This window comes from Osmerus eperlanus, chromosome 25 (genome assembly GCF_963692335.1).
Source record: "Osmerus eperlanus chromosome 25, fOsmEpe2.1, whole genome shotgun sequence".
NCBI lineage: Eukaryota > Metazoa > Chordata > Actinopteri > Osmeriformes > Osmeridae > Osmerus > Osmerus eperlanus.
The window spans coordinates 2,392,024-2,413,306 of NC_085042.1; the positions used below are offsets into that span (position 1 = coordinate 2,392,024).

Consider the following 21,283-nt stretch of genomic DNA (forward strand, 5'->3'; position numbering starts at 1 on the left):
GGGAGAGAATCATATTTAAAGGCACGGATCATGTGACACCATTAATTGATAGCGGGAGCGCTAATCGACCTGAACCCCAGTGACCGCCCGACCAGGGAACGGGGGAAGGTAGGGCGTTCTTAGCGGGGGGGGTGAGAAGTGTACACTACGATTAAGCCCGAGTGCAGAGATCGGTCTTGCCTGACTGAACTTGCGCAAGCTTCATTTCACATTATATGATTTAGAAATACCTCAGGAAGATCACATGATGTCTCAGTATACTTTAGACAGGATAGTTTTGGGAATACTTCACAAGTACAATCCAGCTTAGTAAAGCTTAGTATCAGCTTCTCAGGCAGGTTCATTTTTCACATTGGTTACTGGCTACTGTGTCATTGTGTTCAAGTCAAATGTTATTTGTATAGCCCTTTTTCAAGCAATGTCGCAGAGAAGGCTTCACACACACCCATAGAACTGCACCTAAACCAACCTAAACCCTCAAGAAAGACAAGGACAAACTCTCAGGGAAACTCATAGTTAAAACATTTAAGAAAGCTTGGTAGGAGCAATTCAGTGGGAGAGTTCCACTCTTCCAGAGGTGGTCGGTGTTGAAGAAGAGGTGCAGACCATAAGCAAAGCATCATCATGCATCAAGAGTAGAGGTAACAATAAAAAGTGTTTGTGATCCCTCCCTAATGATAATCTTCTACAGGCTGTCAGGCTGTCACATCACAGAGGAAGGCTGTGCTTCTCTGGGCTCAGTGCTGAAGTCAACCTCCTTCCTGAGACAACTAGATCTAAGTAACAATGATCTGAAGGATGCCGGCATGAAGCTGCTCTCTGCTGGACTGGGGAACCCACTCTGCAAACTGGAGACACTGAGGTCTGTATTTATGTTCTACATGAGCCATTAGTAAAGTTATAATTGTACAATGTATTTGTGTGGTTGATTTAGACAACAGAGTTGAGTCTCAAATTGGGTATAAACTTCATGCCAAGAATGAGATATGCCTTCTAGTCATCAGTGAGGACTAGTTTGATAAGAAACAGGCAGATTAGCTGCATCTGAAACACTCAAAAATATACTGTACATTATGATTGGCATATATTTTATTTCATGTTTGTGTTTATTTTAGACAGAATGAAAATGTTGATGCAACTGTTTCTGAATGTGCAAAATGATTGCAGTCTCTTTGGGTAGTGTTAACAATCTGTATGCCCTTGCCCAAAGGGTAATAAAATACAGCTTAATTTAATTTCCAAACTTAAATCAATTTCGCATTGAAACACAACCTGTCATTCATCAACCTTTGTGAACATCTGGGGTTTCCCTCTTCACAGTGGAAACATTTTTACTTTAATCTGTGAACAACACTTGTTTTATTACAACACTGAAATGTGCAGTCATGGCTTTCGCAAAGAGAGAAATGGAGGTACTGTCATCTTCAGCACCTTTATAGACTATGTAACCGAAATCAGGAGCAAACATAATCTCAATTTCCCATTGTGTACGTTTGTGTCTGTGGTTGTTGTAATGTTTTGTTATTTAACCTTTTACGAATGCTAGGGTCACTAGGAAAAGTACGAAATTTGAAGTTGAAAAAAACACAATTTTATAATACTAGTCCTGTTTGATCCTGAAGACAACACGAGGGTTAAGATATACTAGTCATCATATTATTGTACATTTACAATAATAAACACAGAATTTACTGTTGCATGCATACAATAAACATATATGGATCTTAATTTAAAAAATTGAAAACGTTGAATGTATAAATAAAATTACAAGTCTAATACTAAGCTAAACAATATACTAAAGAGCTAAACAATGAGATATAAAATAGATATCAATATAGAATATAAAGTACAAGATAAGATACAGAATGATATGAATCAGGCAGCATAGTGCAAAATAGGTGGTGGATGGACTGGGTGAGGTTTTGGTCCTGAATGAAAATTACTGCGTGAAATCTTCTTGATAAAGGATGATTAGCCTTAAAAAGGATGATTAGCCTCATACGTATATTTCTATCATAGAAAGCCCTAGTACTTCTCTTCAATATGGTATAAACAGTTCAGGTGTATGATTTAACATGAAAATGAATGTAATATGAAAATGCATATGAATATCATATTCTATCAGTTAGCTGGTGAACACAAGCTTGAAAAGGTGGGTTTTGAGGGCCTCTATGAAAAATAGCAGGCATGTTGTGTTGTGAATAATCTTCTACATCTTCAATCAATATCATAATTTAAAAACAGCACTGGAACTTTAGTTTTACGCAAAGTGTTTATAGGAATTCAGTGTGACAGAGATTCTCACTTTTATAGTCTTCTCCCCATTGTATGGTAATATGGTACAATACTTGTTGGTTACATATACATTAGGCATTCTTACCAAGCGGGTCCCTTGTCTTAGGGGATACAAATTACAGGTACTTTCCTTCATAGACAAATCTCCCAATTTAGGCCCGCTCTAACCTTGAACAGCCAGCTGCACTAGGCTCCTGGGAGTAAGGCCACAAATAGTTATATAGCTGGGCTTCCTGGTTCTTTATGGAAGCACACACATATTCTTCTCCCCCACTCAGCCCCTAATTATCCAAATCTTAATATTTTGGGCTTTATTTATTCTACCATTGTCTAGGGATAACAATAATCAGTCAACAGCTTTGCATCTGGTTTCCAATAATATTACTTATACTAATATGGTTTCCAATAATATAGCATGTACTAAAAAGTGATTACAAGTTTCATTAAATCCATAATCATTACCCATCTTCATAATGACAACAGTATGATGTTTTTTCTACAACAGTTGGAATTTGGTTTGGGAGGGAGGGTGCGGCAACTGAGAAGGCCCTGTCAGGTCCAGAGCTTGAGAGTGGTTGTGGTGGAGGAGGAGGTTGGAGAAGTAGGGCGGGGCCAGAAAAAATGTTTGTAATCTTTCTTGTAATGATCCTTCTACAGGCTGTCAGGCTGTCAAATTGCAGAAGAAGGCTGTGCTTCTCTGGCTTCAGCTCTGAAGACAAACCCCTCCCTTTTGAGAGATCTGGATCTGAGCAACAGTGACCTGAAGGATTCAGGCATGAAGATGCTCTCTGCTGTACTGGAGGATCCCCTCTGCAAACTGGAGTCACTGAGGTCTGTAATCATGTTCAAGGGACAGTAGTTACACATTCAATCACATTTGCATGTTTGATTTAGATCATGTGGTTGCTTATTGGTTGCATTGAAACTGCATGACAGGAAGGAGATACAACCATGAGGATGTTATGGAAATTTGTGGCAGAGACATTGTTCCTTTGATGAATTAAGAGTTTTTTAGATGACTAAACAAAAATCATTATAACGATTAATCATTAAGAGTTTAACACAGTAACACAAAGACAATTTGCTATACAGCTGTTGGAAAAATTGAAGATATAACACATTTATCCTGTATAAGAATGATTCTGTGTTCAGCATTCCTTGGGTGCAAAGAGAGGCCTAACCCCAAATCTGAACTCTGGGTAAACATACAGGACCCTTATCTTGGGGCTGAGGACTTAGAAGAAGGGGGTTGGTTTGGTTGTTTTAAGGAGATACTGTGTGACAAGGACTATAGGTGGAGACGCAAGGTCTGGTGACCATTTGTTGACACCTATGTGAAGGAGTTTACGACCCCCAGGACCGGAGATCCTGTTGTTGTGTTTCAATCAGGGTTGATGTCGTAAACACGCACACACGTAAACACGCACGCACACACGCGTGCCAGGTCTATGCAAGGGAGCTAATGAAGAAGAGCCATGGGACATTTGCATGCCTTTGTCTTAACCAATGACTGTAAAGAGCGGGGCTGCTTAAATAGGTAGATAGTGCAACATGCTAGCAGACAAACTTTGTAGCACAATGGCGTGTGAAGTTTTTGTCTCCTTGTGGGCCGGCCGCAAGCAATAAAGCTTTCTTAAACTTGTTCACCGACTGACTGGGAAATGCTTGATAGATTAATATTTCAGACAACAGCTCCTCCTAGACAGGGCTTGAGAGTGGTTGTGGTGGAGGAGGAGATTGAAGAGGTAGGGAGGTGCCAGGTTGTTTATGACTTTCTAGGTATAGTAGTATTTGAAAGTGAATCCTGTATTCAACCTGGAGCCAGTGGAGGTTGTGAAGGACAGGGGTGATGTGATCTTGGTGGTGGGTGGAGGTGGGCATATGGGCACAAGAGTTCTGGACTTATTGAAGTTTATTGAGGAATTGACTGCAGCGGCTAAGGACAGGGAGGGTGGAGGAACCCATGATGGATTAGGATCTGTCCAAGAGCAAGGCTATACAGGAGGAAGAGTCAAATAAAAATCAAATAAAAATGTATTTTTATAGCCCTTTTTACACACAAGCATGTCACAGAGGGCTTCACATACGCCCATAGAACTGCCCCTCAACCAACCTAAAACCCTCAAGGAAGACAAGGTAAAACTCCCAGAAAAACTCACTAGAGGAGAAAAAATGGAAGAAACCTTGGGAGGAGCAATTCAGTGAGGGATCCCCGCCTCCAGAGATGGTTGGTGAGAGAGAGGAGCAGAACACAGGCTTAACATAGTCATACAGCATGGAAATGTCAATGCGTTTTGAGACACCAAAATCCATTGTTCAACTTGGTAGATGTGGGAAGGGACTGGGAAACTCGCTGTTGCCCGTCATGGACACTGGTTTCTGGTTGGCGACTAGATCCAGCTTTGGCAGACCGACAACCAGGCAGGTGCTGACAGCTCAAACCCCCCACACCACAGGGGATGTGTGGAGTGGGGACAGAGAGAGGAGAGCAGGGTGTAGAGAATTCCAGGAGCAGCTAACAGTTACGGTAATATTAGAATGAGATCCCCACCGGTCAAGTGTGGACTAGTGCAGTAATTTAGCAGAGCAAAAAAGGCTATTTGATGCAGCCCTAGGCACTAAGATAGCACCAGCCCCCCTCGGTTGGAACATGAAATCTGTTCCAGGAGAAAGAACTCTGAGATAAGTTATACTTATACGAATAAGAATGAGAATGCCCCATCCCCGTCGTCACCAACTAGTAACAGAAACAATAACAGTAACAATATACAGTAACAGGTTTACTTTGTGTAAAATCTAGGTGGGGCGACAAACATATAGAAGCTTTAATTGTAATTTAAAAGTTACATGTGATACATATACAGACAAACACACACTTCAGGTTTACATAGAAAGTACATACACACATACTTTAGCAGTCATAGGACACTTAGCAGTCATAGAATTGACTACAAGAAAGTTTTTTACCTAATCTTGAATGTCGAAACAGTATCAGCCTTCTTAATTGAGACAGGTAATTTGTTCCAGAGAAGAGGTGCTCGATATGAGAACGCCCTGCCTCCAGCAGTTTTTTTATTAATTTCGGGAACCACCAGATAGCCGGCATTACATTCAGATTTCTGTGTAACTTGCTAAATAAAAATATCTTGTAATAAAAGTGGTTGAAAATGAAGTTGTCTGATGAAATAGAGGAAGACATTGATGACAGAGAAGATGTTTGTAAAAATTGATGCGTGAAATCTTCTTGATAAAGGATGATTAGCCTTAAATAATCATATGTATATTTATATAATTATAAAGCCCTTGTACTTCTCTTTAATGTGGTATAAACAGTTCAGGTGTATGCTTTAACAAGAAAATGAATTTAATATGAATATGCATATTAATATAATATTCTAGCAGCAAATGTTAAATTTTTCTGAATGTTGGCTCAGGCTGGAAATGCTTGAATCATTGAATCAACTTGACTTCTGAACTGGAACAAAACACAAGTGATACTTGTGGAAGGATTCATGTTCAGCTCCAATATTAGACAAGTCCTTCTTCCTTCTCAGCAGTGGAGGGGAGCCGTGTGACGAGCTATTGCCTCAACACACAGACAGAAACATGGAAGATAACATCTTGACATATTGGACTAAAATATTCTACTTATGTATACGTATATACATCGATGAGTCAAGTATGTTACATAATCAATTTTGCAGACTGTCATGCTGTGGGGTCACAGAGGAAGGCTGTGCTTCTCTGGCTTCAGCTCTGAAGACAAACCCCTCCCTTCTGAGAGATCTGGATCTGAGCAACAGTGACCTGAGAAAATCAGATATGAAGCTTCTCTCTGCTGTTTTGGGGAATCCACTCTGCAAATTGGAGACACTGAGGTCAGTAATCATGTTTAGTCTTGAACTAATAGTTTCAATCACACATGAAGGGGAAAGACAGAAGGGAGGTTAACTGGTGAACACAAGCTTGAAAAGGTGGGTTTTGAGGGCCTCTATGAAAAATAGCAGGCATGTTGCAATTTGGTTTGGGAGGGAGCGTGCGGCAACTGAGAAGGCCCTGTCAGGTCCAGAGCTTGAGAGTGGTTGTGGTGGAGGAGGAGGTTGGAGAGGTAGGGCGGGGCCAGAAAAAGTGTTTGTAATCTTTCTTGTAATGATCCTTCTATAGGCTGTCAGGCTGTCACATTGCAGAAGAAGGCTGTGCTTCTCTGGCTTCAGCTCTGAAGACAAACCACCCCCTTTTGAGAGATCTGGATCTGAGCAACAGTGACCTGAAGGATTCAGGCATGAAGATGCTCTCTGCTGTACTGGAGGATCCACTCTGCAAACTGGACACACTGAGGTCTGTAATCATGTTCAAGGGACAACTAATAGTTACACATTCAATCACATTTGCATGTATGATTTAGATTATGTGGTTGCTTTTTGGTTACATTGAAACTGCATGCCAGGAATGAGCTACAACCATGAGGATGTTATGGAAATTTGTGGGAGAGACATTGTTCCTTTGATGAATTAAGAGTTTTTTAAATGACTAAACAAAAATCATGATGATGATTAATCATTAAGAGTTTAACACAGTAACACAAAGACAATTCGCTATACAGCTTGATCTATTTTCCTAGACAGGGCTTGAGAGTGGTTGTGGTGGAGGAGGAGGTTGGAGAGGTAGGGAAGTGCCAGGTTGTTTATGACTTTATAGGTATAGTAGTATTTGAAAGTGAATCCTGTATTCAACTTGGAGCCAGTGGAGGTTGTGAAGGACAGGGGTGATGTGATCTTGGTGGTGGGTGGAGGTGAGCATATGGGCACCAGAGTTCTGGACTTATTGAAGTTTATTGAGGAATTGACTGCAGCGGCTAAGAACAGGGAGGGTGGAGGAACCCATGATGGATTAGGATCTGTCCAAGAGCAAGACTGTACAGGAGGAAGAGGAGGGAGGTGACCAAGCACTGAACCCTGGATGTCACCATGGTGACTGGACACTGGAGGGTACCATGGTGACTGGGTGGTGGAGCATTTGCAGTTGTGTAGATGTTTGAAGATATATTTTATCTAACCTCGATTTTTTGCAGATTTCTGTGAAACTTGATAAATAAACATATCTTGTAATAAAAGTGGTTGAAAATGAAGCTGTCTGATGAAATAGAGGAAGAAACTGATGACAGAAGATGTTTATAAAAATTGCTGCGTGAAATCTTCTTGATAAAGGATGATTAGCCTTAAATAATCATATGTTTATTTGTATCCTTAGAAAGCCCTAGTAATTCTCTTCAATGTGGTATGAACAGTTCAGGTGTATGATTTAACATGACAATGAATTGAATATGAAAACTTATATTGATATCATATTCTATCAGCAAATTAAATATTTCTGAATGTTGGCTCAGGCTGGAAAGGCTTGAATCATTGAATCAACTTGACTTCTGTACTGGAACAAAACACAAGTGATACTTGTGGAAGGATTCATGTTCAGCACCAATATTAGACAAGTCCTTCTTCCTTCTCAGCAGTGGAGGGGAGCCGTGTGACGAGCTATTGCCTCAACACACAGACAGAAACATGGAAGATAACATCTTGACATAATGTACTAAAATATTCTCAAGTATGTTATATGATCAATTTTGCAGGCTGTCATGCTGTGGGGTCACAGAGGAAGGCTGTGCTTCTCTGGCCTCAGCTCTGAGGTCAAACCCCTCCACCCTGAGAGAACTGGACCTGGGGAACAATGACCTCCGGATTCCAGAAATGCAACTGCTCTCTGATCTACAGTGGAATCCACTCGGCAAACTGGAGACGTTGAGGTCAGTCATGTTCAACAGCAAACAACTAATAGTTACTATCAAACTTTGTATTTGGATGCTGGATTTAGAGAATGTGGTTGCTATTTAAATGATTCAAGTAAACGTATGCCTGCAAAGAGGAATCTGAGTTATGAAAAACGAAAAAGAAGGAGATGAGGTTCTCAACATGGGTCAGTCTTTCAATGATCAACAAGAACACCAGCAATTTTCACCTTGTATCAGGTTTTGTCTGGTCAACACCAGCATGTAGCACCGTGTAACAGGTTTGATCTGGTCAACACCAGAAATGAAGATAATCCTTCCAATACCAGAGGGCAGTAGAGATTGTAATGCTTTTTGTAACAATGATCCTTTCACAGGGTGTCAAGCTGTAACATCACAGAGGAAGCTTGTGCTTCTTTGGCCTCAGCTCTGAAGTCAAAGCCCTCCTCTCCGAGAGAACTGGACCTGAGTAACAAGGACCTGAGGGAATCAGATATGAAGCTTCTCTCTGCTGTTTTGAGGAGTCCACTCTGGAAATTGGAGACACTGAGGTCTGTAATCATGTTTAGTATTGAACTAATAGTTTCAATCACACATCACAAGCTGTATGGGGTCCATCTAGTTTCCTAGACAGAACTGGAGAATCCAGTAACATCAGCACTTCCCAGCTGATGCACACTGAACCCCAAAGAACTTCAGACAACACACCATTTATAATACATCGTTCTCAAGAGTCATTGGTCCGTCCCACAATCACAAGACAGACACACAGCTGCCCCATGGCCCTTCAGACATTGGCTCACTGCACATCAAAGACTTCTTTCAGCCTAATCAATAATATGGCGTTGTCCTGGATACAGGGCAGAGGTCACATCTGTGGTAAGTTAACACATACGAGGTTGTTGGTTTGGTGTGTAACAATAGAGTAGAAATATAAAGACAAATGCAAAAATAATGTACACAAATCCAAAATTATTTACAGTAAATACAGACTTAATTCCAGCAAATACAAAAATGAACAGTATTACAAAAATACTGCAGTAAGATACGAGCCAAAGATGCCTCAGGCCATGTTAGGTAGCGTCAGGAAAAAGAAGCTGTGCGTAGGACTATGGACTCTGCACAGCAACCTGAGGAATATTTGTCTCAAAAACCCTAACTGCCAATTGCAGAATTGTCAGTTCGAAATGTGGTTGATACGCAGCAGTCTGCCTTTAACCTTGGCAGTGACAGCAGCGTACCAGATGGTGATGGAGGAGGTGAAGATAGACTTAATGATGGCTGTGTAGAAGTGCACCACCCTTGTCTTTAGCAGGTTGAACTTCTTCAGCTGCCGCAGGAAGTACATCCTCTGTTGAGCTTTCTTGGTGAGGGAGCTGATGTTCAGCTCTCACTTGAGGTCCTGAGAATGATAGAGCCCAGGAAGCTGAAGGACTCCACAGTGGAGTTAGGGTGGAGGAGTCACACAGGGTGATGGGGCTGAGTGGGACCAGGCTCTTTCTGAAATCCACAACCAACTCCACTGTCTTCAGAGGGTTGAGCTCCAAGTAGTTCAGGCTGCACCAGTTCATCAGATGGTCAACTTCCCACCTGTAGGTGGACTCATCCTCACCAGAGACCAGGCCCATAATAGAGTTCAATAATTCCATGAGGAGTAGTGTGTGTGTGGTCACTACTGTCTGAACCAGTATCATGAGGAGTAGTGTGTATGTGGTCACTACTGTCTGAACCAGTATCATGAGGAGTAGTGTGTGTGTGGTCACTACTGTCTGAACCAGTATCATGAGGAGTAGTGTGTGTGTGGTCACTACTGTCTGAACCAGTATCATGAGGAGTAGTGTGTGTGTGGTCACTACTGTCTGAACCAGTATCATGAGGAGTAGTCTGTATGTGGTCACTACTGTCTGAACCAGTATCATGAGGAGTAGTGTGTGTGTGGTCACTACTGTCTGAACCAGTATCATGAGGAGTAGTGTGTATGTGGTCACTACTGTCTGAACCAGTATCATGAGGAGTAGTGTGTGTGTGGTCACTACTGTCTGAACCAGTATCATGAGGAGTAGTGTGTATGTGGTCACTACTGTCTGAACCAGTATCATGAGGAGTAGTGTGTATGTGGTCACTACTGTCTGAACCAGTATCATGAGGAGTAGTGTGTATATGGTCACTACTGTGTTCGAACCATTCCAAAACATACCAAAGGATGTATTGTGTTATTGTATCTCACTGGTGAATTAATCTTTTAAGTTTCATGTCACAATAACACAATCAAGCTAACCATTCCTGAACAGTGTCATATATTCATTGATAGTTTGATCATGTCAGTACAACAGTGCCATAGATCTCATCTATAGCACTGATAATAGGAGATACTAAACCTAGTGTTGATCCTAGTACCAAGGGAATTGTGATCTAATTACCTCAGAAAGACACTAAAGATTCACTGATGGCCTACATTTCACATTATATGATTTAGAAATACCTCAGGAAGATCACATGATGTCTCAGTATACATTAGACAGGATAGTTTTGGGAATATTTCACAAGTACAATCCAGCTTAGTAAAATCAGCTTCTCAGGCAGGTTCATTTTTCACATTGGTTACTGGCTACTGTGTCATTGTGTTCAAGTCAAATGTTATTTGTATAGCTCTTTTTCAAGCAATGTCGCAGAGGGCTTCACACACACCCATAGAACTGCACCTAAACCAACCTAAACCCTCAAGAAAGACAAGGACAAACTCTCAGGGAAACTCATAGTTAAAACATTTAAGAAAGCTTGGTAGGAGCAATTCAGTGAGAGTTCCACTCTTCCAGAGGTGGTCGGTGTTGAAGAAGAGGTGCAGACCATAAGCAAAGCATCATCATGCATCAAGAGTAGAGGTAACAATAAAAAGTGTTTGTGATCCCTCCCTAATGATAACCTTCTACAGGCTGTCAGGCTGTCACATCACAGAGGAAGGCTGTGCTTCTCTGGGCTCAGTGCTGAAGTCAACCTCCTTCCTGAGACAACTAGATCTAAGTAACAATGATCTGAAGGATGCCGGCATGAAGCTGCTCTCTGCTGGACTGGGGAACCCACTCTGCAAACTGGAGACACTGAGGTATGTAATCAAATTCACCAGACAACAACTAGTTACACAATATCACACACCACACACTGGCTGCAAGTTTGTGGTCAATTCAAGATGCAAGGAGGCCGGCCAAAGAATATTCAGGGCAGGCTAGGGTCATATTCCACAAGGTAGAGTCATTCAGGTACAGGGCAGTGTCGTGGAAGTTTTTGAGAGAATCAATCGTTTAAGCTGAAGTCGGGTGAAGTACAGAGTTAATGTTTATTTGACGTAGATTTGAACATAATAACGTTATCAACATAACATCATCGACACACAAACATAAGACAATAACACAAAGACAATTCTATACAGCTCCATCTAGCATTCTAAAATGGAACCGGGAGAATCCAGCCCACCAGCACTACCCAGCTGATGGCCCTGAACCCCCCAGAACATTCTTCAACAGACCATTTTATAGATACGACAGTTCTCAAAAGTCATTGGTCCATCCTACAGACATGCAGCTATACCAAATCTCTTCTGTCATTGGTTAAATCCTTAGAACAATACAGTTGAATCCACATTGTCTTCAGACCAACTGTCTCTTCCCCCCAGGTGACAAGAACTCTCTCAGGTCACCCAGACTTCCCGTCTCTTAGACTTCACGTCTCCTAGTTAGGTGTCATAAAACTACAGGTGGCATCTCTACCAAATGGAGTTTAATCAACATTCATTGTATCAAGCTACTTAACCAACTGTAAACTTATCCTAAAACACATTCATTGTACATAGGCCCAAAATTTCTTTCACAGCAGCTGGCAGGCTCAGAGTCAGGGTAGTGATGTTACGCTCAAAGCCGTGCTCACGAAGCGGTATCAACCTTTCGAGTCAATTGATACCGACACAAACGTGTCGAGCGTGGCTTCAAATGGGCAAAAAACACGTGATCACCTGTCGAAGCTTCGGACGTCGCACGAGCAGCTGACAGTGTCGTGCTACAGTCCGAGACCAACAGCGTTTTATTCAAACTCTGAAGACATCAGAAATCACTAATATTCATAGGTTATAGAGAGGATACATATTTACGGACGCTATAGAACACATTCATTGACAGAGCCAGAGATACAGATAGATTGCCAGAGCGAGATAGACAGAGATATATACAGATGTGAGATGTGAGAGAGTAGGTGCACAAGCACATACATCTTTCTCTAGTTTTGCCAGCCTTCAAATGTGGCCATCCCTTTCACGGTTGCAAAAGCATGTTCCAAAACCTTAGCCGCTAGTCTACAATATCAAATCATAAATATTCATTTAGCATATACTTCCACTAAAACAAAGTCAGCGGTTTCAAACTCACTCTTTTAGACTGAAGGGCAGCGCTTTTACCAGAAGGCCATACTCAACCTGACTTCACATGTGAATAATGCTATCAGAACCTAAAAATAAATGTTATGAATGTAAATGAGCAAAGACGTTACGTTGTTTAAAATACAACAACATATATTTTTGACACCTGCACATCGAAACATTTGTCACATAACCTTTATTTATCAAATTGATGACGATTGTGAGACTAACGTCCGAGGACTTGACGTCACTCGATTCCTTCAATCAATCGATACAGTTGCCATACCATGAACTGACCAGCAGGTGTCCCTATGGAGAAGATGTATCAAACACTTCAAAAAAACGATACTTTTTTGACACAATTGTTTCAAATAACTTGTTGCTTTGGAAAGCTTCTTTCCCCCATCACTAAGTCAGGGCAGGCAGGAGGCCAAGCAGGGAACTACGAGGCAGAAAAGACTAAAGGAGGTAGAAAAAACACAAGGAAGGCTTCTGTAGGCTTGACAAACAAAAACTGGTCCGAAGCAGAAAACACAGGGATAAATGCAGGGATAAATGCTTTAAGATTCGTATATGTTTAGTGTTTTGCACCTCCCTGCCACAGTAAATTCCGTGTTTGTATAACATACATTGCGAATAAACCGAATTCTGATTCTGATTCTGATGAGGGTAGGAAGGAAGATGGGAGACACCTGGAGGGGTGGAGACAAACATGACATAGGTGAAACAGATCAGGGTATGACAGGAATCTGTATAACACAAACTACTCCATGATATTATTGAAGGTTGACCTGGGCAGTATGTTTTGTATTGTTCTGCTAATGTACTGCTTCACATGTGGTTAACACCCTAAATCTGCAGTAAAGATTACGGGTCACAAAAGGTGCCTTGTATACTGAGAGACCTGCTCCTGGATGTAGGATGTAATACATTCCTGGAATACTGTACTACTATGTAACTGGATGTACAATGTTCTACATATTAAAGGATGATATTGCATTAAGATAAAGGGAAAGTTGACCAACCAGGACAGACAGTCATATGACTGATCAAACCTTCGTGTTTGAGAGGAAAATGATCAGACTGATATTCTTTATTTCTACCTCTAGAGGGTAGTAGTGTTTGTGATCCATCCCTAATGATAACCTTCTACAGGCTGTCAGGCTGTCACATCACAGAGGAAGGCTGTGCTTCTCTGAGCTCAGCTCTGAAGTCAACCTCCTTCCTGAGACAACTAGATCTAAGTTACAATGATCTGAAGGATGCTGGCATGAAGCTGCTCTCTGCTGGACTGGGGAACCCACTCTGCAAACTGGAGACACTGAGGTATGTATTTATGTTCTACATGAGCCATTAGTAAAGTTACCATCATCAATTTGGGTAAAAACTTCATGCCAAGAATGAGATATGCCTTCTAGTCATCAGTGAGGACTAGTTTGATAAGAAACAGGCAGATTTGCTGCATCTGAAACATTCTAAAACATGCTGTACATAATGATTGGCTTATATTTTATTTCATGTTTTTGTTTATTTTAGACAGAATGAAAATGTTGATGCAACTGTTTCTGAATGTGCAACATGATTGCAGTCTCTTTGGGTAGTGTTAACAATCTGTATGCCCTTGCCCAAAGGGTAATAAAATTCAGCTTAATTTAATTTTCAACCTTAAACCTATTTCGCATTGAAACACAACCTGTCATTCATCAAACTTTGTGAACATCTGGGGTTTCCCTCTTCACTAGTTTTTTTTGAGCGGGCTTTATGTAGCAGACGTCCTGATGTTCCATAGAACTACGAGCACCAAACTGAACACAAACCTAACCTTCCTGAACTGGGGGGAAAGGTCACTCTGTCTAATGAGGGGGAGGAGCAGCTATGACAGCACCTGCCAAATGAACCCCTCTGTGCTGACTCACTCTGGAGGCCCAGATGGATTCTGTCACAACATTGATCCTCTTTCTACAGGCTGTCAGGCTGTCTGGTCACAGAGGAAGGCTGTGCTTCTCTGGCCTCAGCTCTGAGGTCCAACCCCTTCCACCTGAGGGAACTGGACCTGAGCTACAATCATCCAGGAGAAAAAGGATTGAAGCTGCTCTCTGCTGGACTGGAGGATCCACACTGCAGACTGGAGAAACTCAAGTAAGGACATGTTTGTGTTTTTATATACCTCTTCATGTAATGTTGCTTAACACTGAATAGACATCTAAGTATGTTAATAGGCCTTGTATTTCATGATTATACAATCACAGACTGCATGTTTATTTAGGACAGTGGGTTAGGAAGAGAGAAGCCCTATATAATCTACAATAGCCTTTAGTGCAATTAGGATTATATAGCTACAATCATAATTGTATTTCCTGGGGTCTATTCCAGAAAGTGGGTTGAAGTGAAAACAGTGAGTTTGTTAACCCTGAGATGAAGGAAACTCTGGGTTTTCTGTTCCAGAAAGAGAGGAAACACAAACTCTGGTTACGTTACCACGGTAACTGATGGTAACTAACCTAACCTGCTTGCTGGCAGCTTTTGTTTAACAAACCATGAATTTCTTCCTCTCTCCTCCCTCATGCCGAGCCTGAAGCAACTATCAGACATGGGGTGTCCTTTCCTCATCCAGGGCTCCAGACTAACTTGTTTTACTAGGAGCACTGTAGCCCCTAACTGAACATGTTGGGGGCACAGGCAGAACATGTAGGGGCCTACACCTTAAATTGACCTGCAAAGCAATTATTCACATTTTCCCCATTTTAAATGTATTACTGATAATGTGCTGTTGTATTTTAGTTTGCAGTAGGGCTGTGCGATATGACCAAAATCTCATATGCTGATATAGATCCTTTCATATCCCGATAACGATACATAACACAATATGTCACATTTTCTTTCAATTCAATGAATAAATAGTTGATATAAAATGACCACATGGAGAGGCTCTAAATTGCGGCCAATTTGGTTGCATATGTAAGGGAAAAACTTGCCTGGGGCGCAAAATGTGCTAGGATCGCCACTGTGTATAACACATAAGGATGACACAAAATGTCCATGCAGAGCTAACCTGGTATTTACTGAACATGTCCCTGTTAATCTGTGCTGTGGAGGTTGATGGACCCTCCTCAGGGTTTCCCGCAGCACTTTCCAGTTAAGGCGGCCGCCTAAGCAACACACGCCTGCCGCCTTAACTACGTCGTCCAAAACAAAAAGAAAGATGAATGCCGTGTTACTCTGTCCGGTTTGCTCCCTTTCATTCCAAACAGTACCTTCTCTGCAGAATGCATTAGTCTATCGTACAAACGACCCCCCCCCCCCCCCAGAACACATTAGGCTAGACTCTACAACCCCCACCCCCCCCCGGTCTGACGGCAAACCCTACCACCTTAACTAACACATTTTCTGCGGGAAACCCTGCTCCTCCTTGTAATGCCCAGTCATGCTCTGTTATAAAGGAGAAGAATGTGCCAGTTGTTTTACCATTCATTCTTTGTTCTCATCACATCGATGTACATGTCAAACCCATAATTCCACACAAGAACCTCAAAACAATGTACATGGGGAGAGAACAGTGTAGCTCAGTAGCTACCATACAGTAAGATGTATACCTCTGTAGGTCTTTCTGAATCCCTCTCTGTGGCAGCAGACAACATATCTGTATCATTCTGTGATGAAGAGCATTCTGTTCTACTGTACTGTACACATTCTTTGCAATATTGAGAATATTGAGAAATGAACCCCCCAAATGAAATCTCCACAAACACACAAACATGTTATGTGTGCACTTGTGTCCTCGGGGGTGATAGGCTTGGATGAGTTCCCTCCAGGGATGCCTTCAGCCGCTGGTCGCCCAGCGTTCTGACTCAGAGCCAGCTCTTCTGCCTCTGTCAGAGGTGGTGCCCTCCTCTGCCTTCTTTCTGTTAGTCCGCTACAAGTCCAATGTTCATATACTGAGCAGGATTAGGTGAGACAACATCTATGTGTCTCACAAGTTGAGACAGCCACTGAATGATTTGTACTTGGTTTAATCCTGTCAAACATGATTAAAACAATCATGTGTCTGAATCAGAATGGGACAATGACAGACAACGAATTTACTTCTATTCCGAAAGATACCGACCGAGGCAGCCATTATCGGCGCCCCCTTGAAAATGTCAGCAGAAACATGAGGAGAGAAAAAGTCAACCCCCAGACTATGCTCCTAGAGGAGTACAGTGTGGGAACAGGAGAAAACACCTCAGCACATGGGCACATACATTGTACAACATTACAGAACTCATGACATGCAAAGGGGGTGGGAAGGCCAAAGCAAAATATGCCCTACCTGTTTGAACTGATTTTATATTTCATTTTCAGCTGCTGCCAAGTGTGTTTTGTGCCCATAGGATTGTTCCACCACTTGTTCAGCTGTAGTAAGACGTGTGGTTAAATGTCAAATAAATAGACTGCATTGAAATGTACTCATTGACCAATTGACTGTCTTTTGGTGTTGCAGTTGTTGTTTACCTTTCAGAAAATGTTTGCATACTCGCCTGCACGCATGAGAATTTCTAATTCCAGTGAATTAGAATTAAACTAACTCAGATCAGCTTTTCTGGAACCGATAACTCTGTGCTTCCCATCTCAGGGTTCATCAAGTCAGAGTTCAGGGTTAGGCTCAGAGTTTGTAAAACCTGTTTTCTGGAATACACCTCTGATGATAAACATAGAAACAACATGTTTACTTTAGTCACGTAGCAACAGGTGAGGTGTCATTTCCTCATCATTCCTCTGCTTCTCCCTACAGTGTGGATCATGGTGGAGAGTGCAGGATCAAACCTGGTCTTAGGAAATGTGAGTATTGACTGCTACTTGGTTCTAGTACACAGGGTCATACAGGGACAATACCATTAGTGACTTTGACACTGTCAGAAATGGACACACGTATGTGCCCTCCCTTCACCCTCCCCTCTCCTCCCCCTCCCCTGTCCCCCCCCCTCCCTTCCCCTAGCTGGTGTGTGTTTCCTCTCCCCCTCCCTTCCTCCGTCCTCTCCCTTCATCTCCTTCTCCCCTCGTCTCTCTCCTCCTCTCCACCCCCCCCCCCCCCCCCCCGGGCTCGCAAGGAACTTTGTTTCTCACTGTCCAGTACCGTCAGGAAGTGCAAAATTAGGAGGAGGTGGGGGGGGGGGCTGGGGGGAGAGGAGGTGGGGGGGAGAGGAGGTGGGGGGGAGAGGAAGTCAGGGGGGGGGGGAGTAGATAAGGGGGGTTGGGAGAGAGGGGGTGGGGGGGTGGGGGGGAGAGAGTAGATAAGGGGGCTGGGGGGAGAGGAGTTTGGGGGAAGAGAGTAGATAAGGGGGTGGGGGGGGAGGGGGTTGGGGGGGGAGAGGTCAGGGGGCGGGGGGGAGAGAGTAGATCATGGGGGTGGGGGGAGAGGAGGTCAGGGGGGTGGGGGGAGAGGAGGTGGGGGCGAGAGGAGGTGGGGGCGAGAGGAGGTGGGGGGGGGAGAGTTGATAAGGGGGGTGGGGGGAGAGGAGATGGGAGGGTGGGGGGAGAGGAGGAGGTGGGGGGGGAGGAGGTGGGGGGGGGGAGGAGGTGGGGGGGAGAGTACATTTACATGTCTTCATTTATCAAGACGCTTTTATCCAAAGCGACTTCCAAGAGAGAGCTTTACTAAAAAGCACAGGTCACTGATCATAAACAACGAGACGCCCCAAAAACATTGTGGGTAGCCAAAACATTGTGAAAAGCAAATAAGTGCCAATGGGAAGAACCAGAAGAGCATGTAGTTAAACAAGTTACAATGAAACAACATGAACCTCAAAAGTGCAAGAGTGTACCTGTAGAAAAGCAACAAGAATAGAATTCACAGCGAGTACAAGAAGTTAAATCAGTTCCAACTAACCAACAAGAGCAACAAGTCCCTCAATAGGAGTCATTGTGTTCCTGGAGAAAACTCACATCAGGTCCAGCAAATCATTCCTAAGTACCGTAGTACAGGAGTAGATAAGGGAGGTGGGGGGGGGAGAATGAAAGGGGGAGGGCAGGAAGAGGGAGACATTCTAATGTGAATGATGATGATCAGTAATATATTGTGTCTTGGTCTCCCCCATCAGATGCCTGTGAGCTCACACTGGACCCAAACACAGCATACAGAAAACTCTCTCTGTCTGAGGATAACAGAAAGGTGACATGGGGGGAACAGGAGCAGCCGTATCCTGATCACCCAAAGAGATTTGATGACTGTGCACAGGTGCTGTGTAGAGAGGGTCTGTCTGGGCGCTGTTACTGGGAGGCAGAGTGGAGTGGAAGAGGATGGGTTTCTATAGCAGTGACATATAAAGGAATCAGCAGGAGAGGAAGGGGTGATGACTGTGAGCTTGGATACAATAACAAGTCCTGGAGTCTGGAGTGTCATGGTAACAGTTACTATGCCAGGCACAATAAGAAGAGAACTGCCATACCTGACCCCCCATCCCACAGAGTAGGAGTGTATCTGGACTGGCCGGCCGGCACTCTGTCCTTCTACACAGTCTCCTCTGACACACTGACCCACCTGCACACATTCCACAGCACATTCACTGAGCCCCTCTATCCTGTGTTCAGGGTTGGGTTAGACTCCTCAGTGTCCCTGTGTCAGGTAGAATAGCCCACACACACTCACACACTGTGCTCACATAGATGTCATTGAAGATTGAACTGTATATAGTTTTAATTGATATCCCAGAGTGTTTGTAAATATTGGTGTGTGTTGAATGTTTGTTTTGTTTTCATTGTTGACAAACAACATTCCTGTCTTTGATCTCAGTTCCACTGAATGTGATGAACTAAATAGTGTCTTACTGCCTAAATAAGGAGAAATAAAGATGTTTTATACAGGATGATAGAAGACATGCTGTGTGTTCGTTGGTGACCCAGTGGTCCTACACACACACACACACACACACACACACACACACACACACACACATGTACACACACACACACACACAATGTTAACACTACATTTAGGACCAGTAATGGGACACTATTACCCACTTGAATATACACTGTGTGTGTGTATTGTGTTGGGAGGGGGGGGGGGGTCTAACTCACTGAGTGATAAAGAGGGGTGTTGGTAGGGGGGGGGTCTAACTCACTGAGTGATAAAGAGGGGTGTTGGTTATGAGGGGCCGTGAGGGACATTATTCAGAATACCCTCTCACACACACTACTGAAAAGCTCTCACACACATATGAAAAGCTCTCACACACATATGAAAAGCTCTCACACACACTACTGAAATGCTCTCACACACACTACTGAAAATCTCTCACACATACTAGTGAAATGTGCTCATATACACAACTGAAATTCTCTTGCATGATATTGTGGAATATAACAGTTCAGTGGTGAATACGAGGAAGTCCACACTAGGAAGTGTAATGGTTGTATTTATCGGTCTCCTGAATTAAACCATGACCAGAGATTCCTTGGTGTTGCACCTGGCGCCAGCCACTTTATTTGCCGCCCTACACAATACTACTTCCTGACAACCACGGTAGCCTAGTAATGACATTCAGTACATGACAGGAAGTGCATGTGCTTTTACTGGATTTGAAGTAGTGCTTCAACCACAATGCATGATCCTTTGTTTTTCCCGTCCAAACTTTATTTTTTGAGGTGAGAGGCAATGAAGAGGATATAGTACGTTTTTTTACTAGTGCTCTGCAATGCATTGAGTCATTGCAAAGTGAGGAGTCCAACAATTTCGGTCAGGAGAGGCTTTATAGAGAGCTTGGTGATCATACACAAACTCTATCTGCATTTCTTGCTGTGTCCAGATATGATCATGCTGATAGTGATGAGAGTAATCTACTAGGATCATTGTATAGATGCTTTCGCAACTTGCTTTATGAACATGAGGCCAGACAGGGATCCAGTGATGTGACCAGTTTGATATCCCCAACAATCTTGACTGGCCACCCTGGTCGGCCCTGATACAGCATAGCCGCCATACATTAATTGTAGAAGAAGGTGAACATTTGTAAAGTTGTAGACTTTATATATATGTTTTTATATTACTTTGGAGATCTACGTACCCTAGCTACTTTACCAATATTCACCCTATATTAAACTTAACTACACAATGTTGGTAACGAACAGCCTTTACATGTGGTTACCCTGATGAAAACGAATGAAAATAAACGGATTGATCTGTTGAGCTGGCATGCCCGTAGTTGTTTTGTTTGTTTGAGAGAAACGAGTTGTCACGTGTTCAGACACAGCCTACCGAGAGAGAACCCCAAGTGGATTTCTAAAATCAGCGAGAAATTCAAGGAGATGGACAACATCAAATAAATTCTCGAAGTTGAAAAGCATAGGTAGTCGTATGACCCCCAGCAACAATTTTACAAGGATCAATGCTGGGATATAGCCAATGCCATGTTTAAGTACCATGTCAGCGTAAAGGAAAGCTCAGAGTAGCTGAAAAGCTTGGTGACCGGCGCGGAGAAATGCGCGCTGGAGTGAACAGCTTTTGCTCAGTCGTAGCCGATCGTAGCCGATCGTCGCGCTGAGCGGCGCTTCCAGGCGCTTCGCAGTCAGTGTGTCCCAGGCGTTAGACAGTGTTCTGATTGTCTCCGCTGAGGCCAATATGTTGAGTAACGCCGTTGCTTCGGCTAAATTGCTTGAAGGCTGTTGAGCACATGGTTGAGCTGACATCCTTGTGCACCTTACGTTTCATCTGAGACACCTTACGTTTCATCTGAGGCACCTTACGTTTCATCTGAGACACCTTACGTTTCATCTGAGACACCTTACGTTTCATCTGAGACACCTTCCGTTTCAACTGAAACACC

General features: G+C 43.0%; 1 protein-coding gene across 1 annotated transcript in view; it reads left to right on the forward strand.

The window, feature by feature from the left end:
- LOC134011951 (NACHT, LRR and PYD domains-containing protein 12-like) overlaps positions 1 to 19,324 on the forward strand; it is a 114,447-nt gene extending 95,123 nt beyond the window's left edge. The window contains exons 13-23 of the mRNA XM_062451519.1: positions 692 to 862; positions 2,953 to 3,126; positions 6,000 to 6,173; positions 6,460 to 6,633; positions 7,922 to 8,095; positions 8,455 to 8,628; positions 11,010 to 11,180; positions 13,638 to 13,808; positions 14,448 to 14,621; positions 17,254 to 17,300; positions 18,560 to 19,324. Coding sequence (XP_062307503.1) covers positions 692 to 862; positions 2,953 to 3,126; positions 6,000 to 6,173; positions 6,460 to 6,633; positions 7,922 to 8,095; positions 8,455 to 8,628; positions 11,010 to 11,180; positions 13,638 to 13,808; positions 14,448 to 14,621; positions 17,254 to 17,300; positions 18,560 to 19,092 — 2,137 coding nt within the window. The 3' untranslated portion in view covers positions 19,093 to 19,324. The remainder of the gene's footprint in view (positions 1 to 691; positions 863 to 2,952; positions 3,127 to 5,999; positions 6,174 to 6,459; positions 6,634 to 7,921; positions 8,096 to 8,454; positions 8,629 to 11,009; positions 11,181 to 13,637; positions 13,809 to 14,447; positions 14,622 to 17,253; positions 17,301 to 18,559) is intronic.
- The last annotated feature ends 1,959 nt before the right edge of the window (positions 19,325 to 21,283 follow it).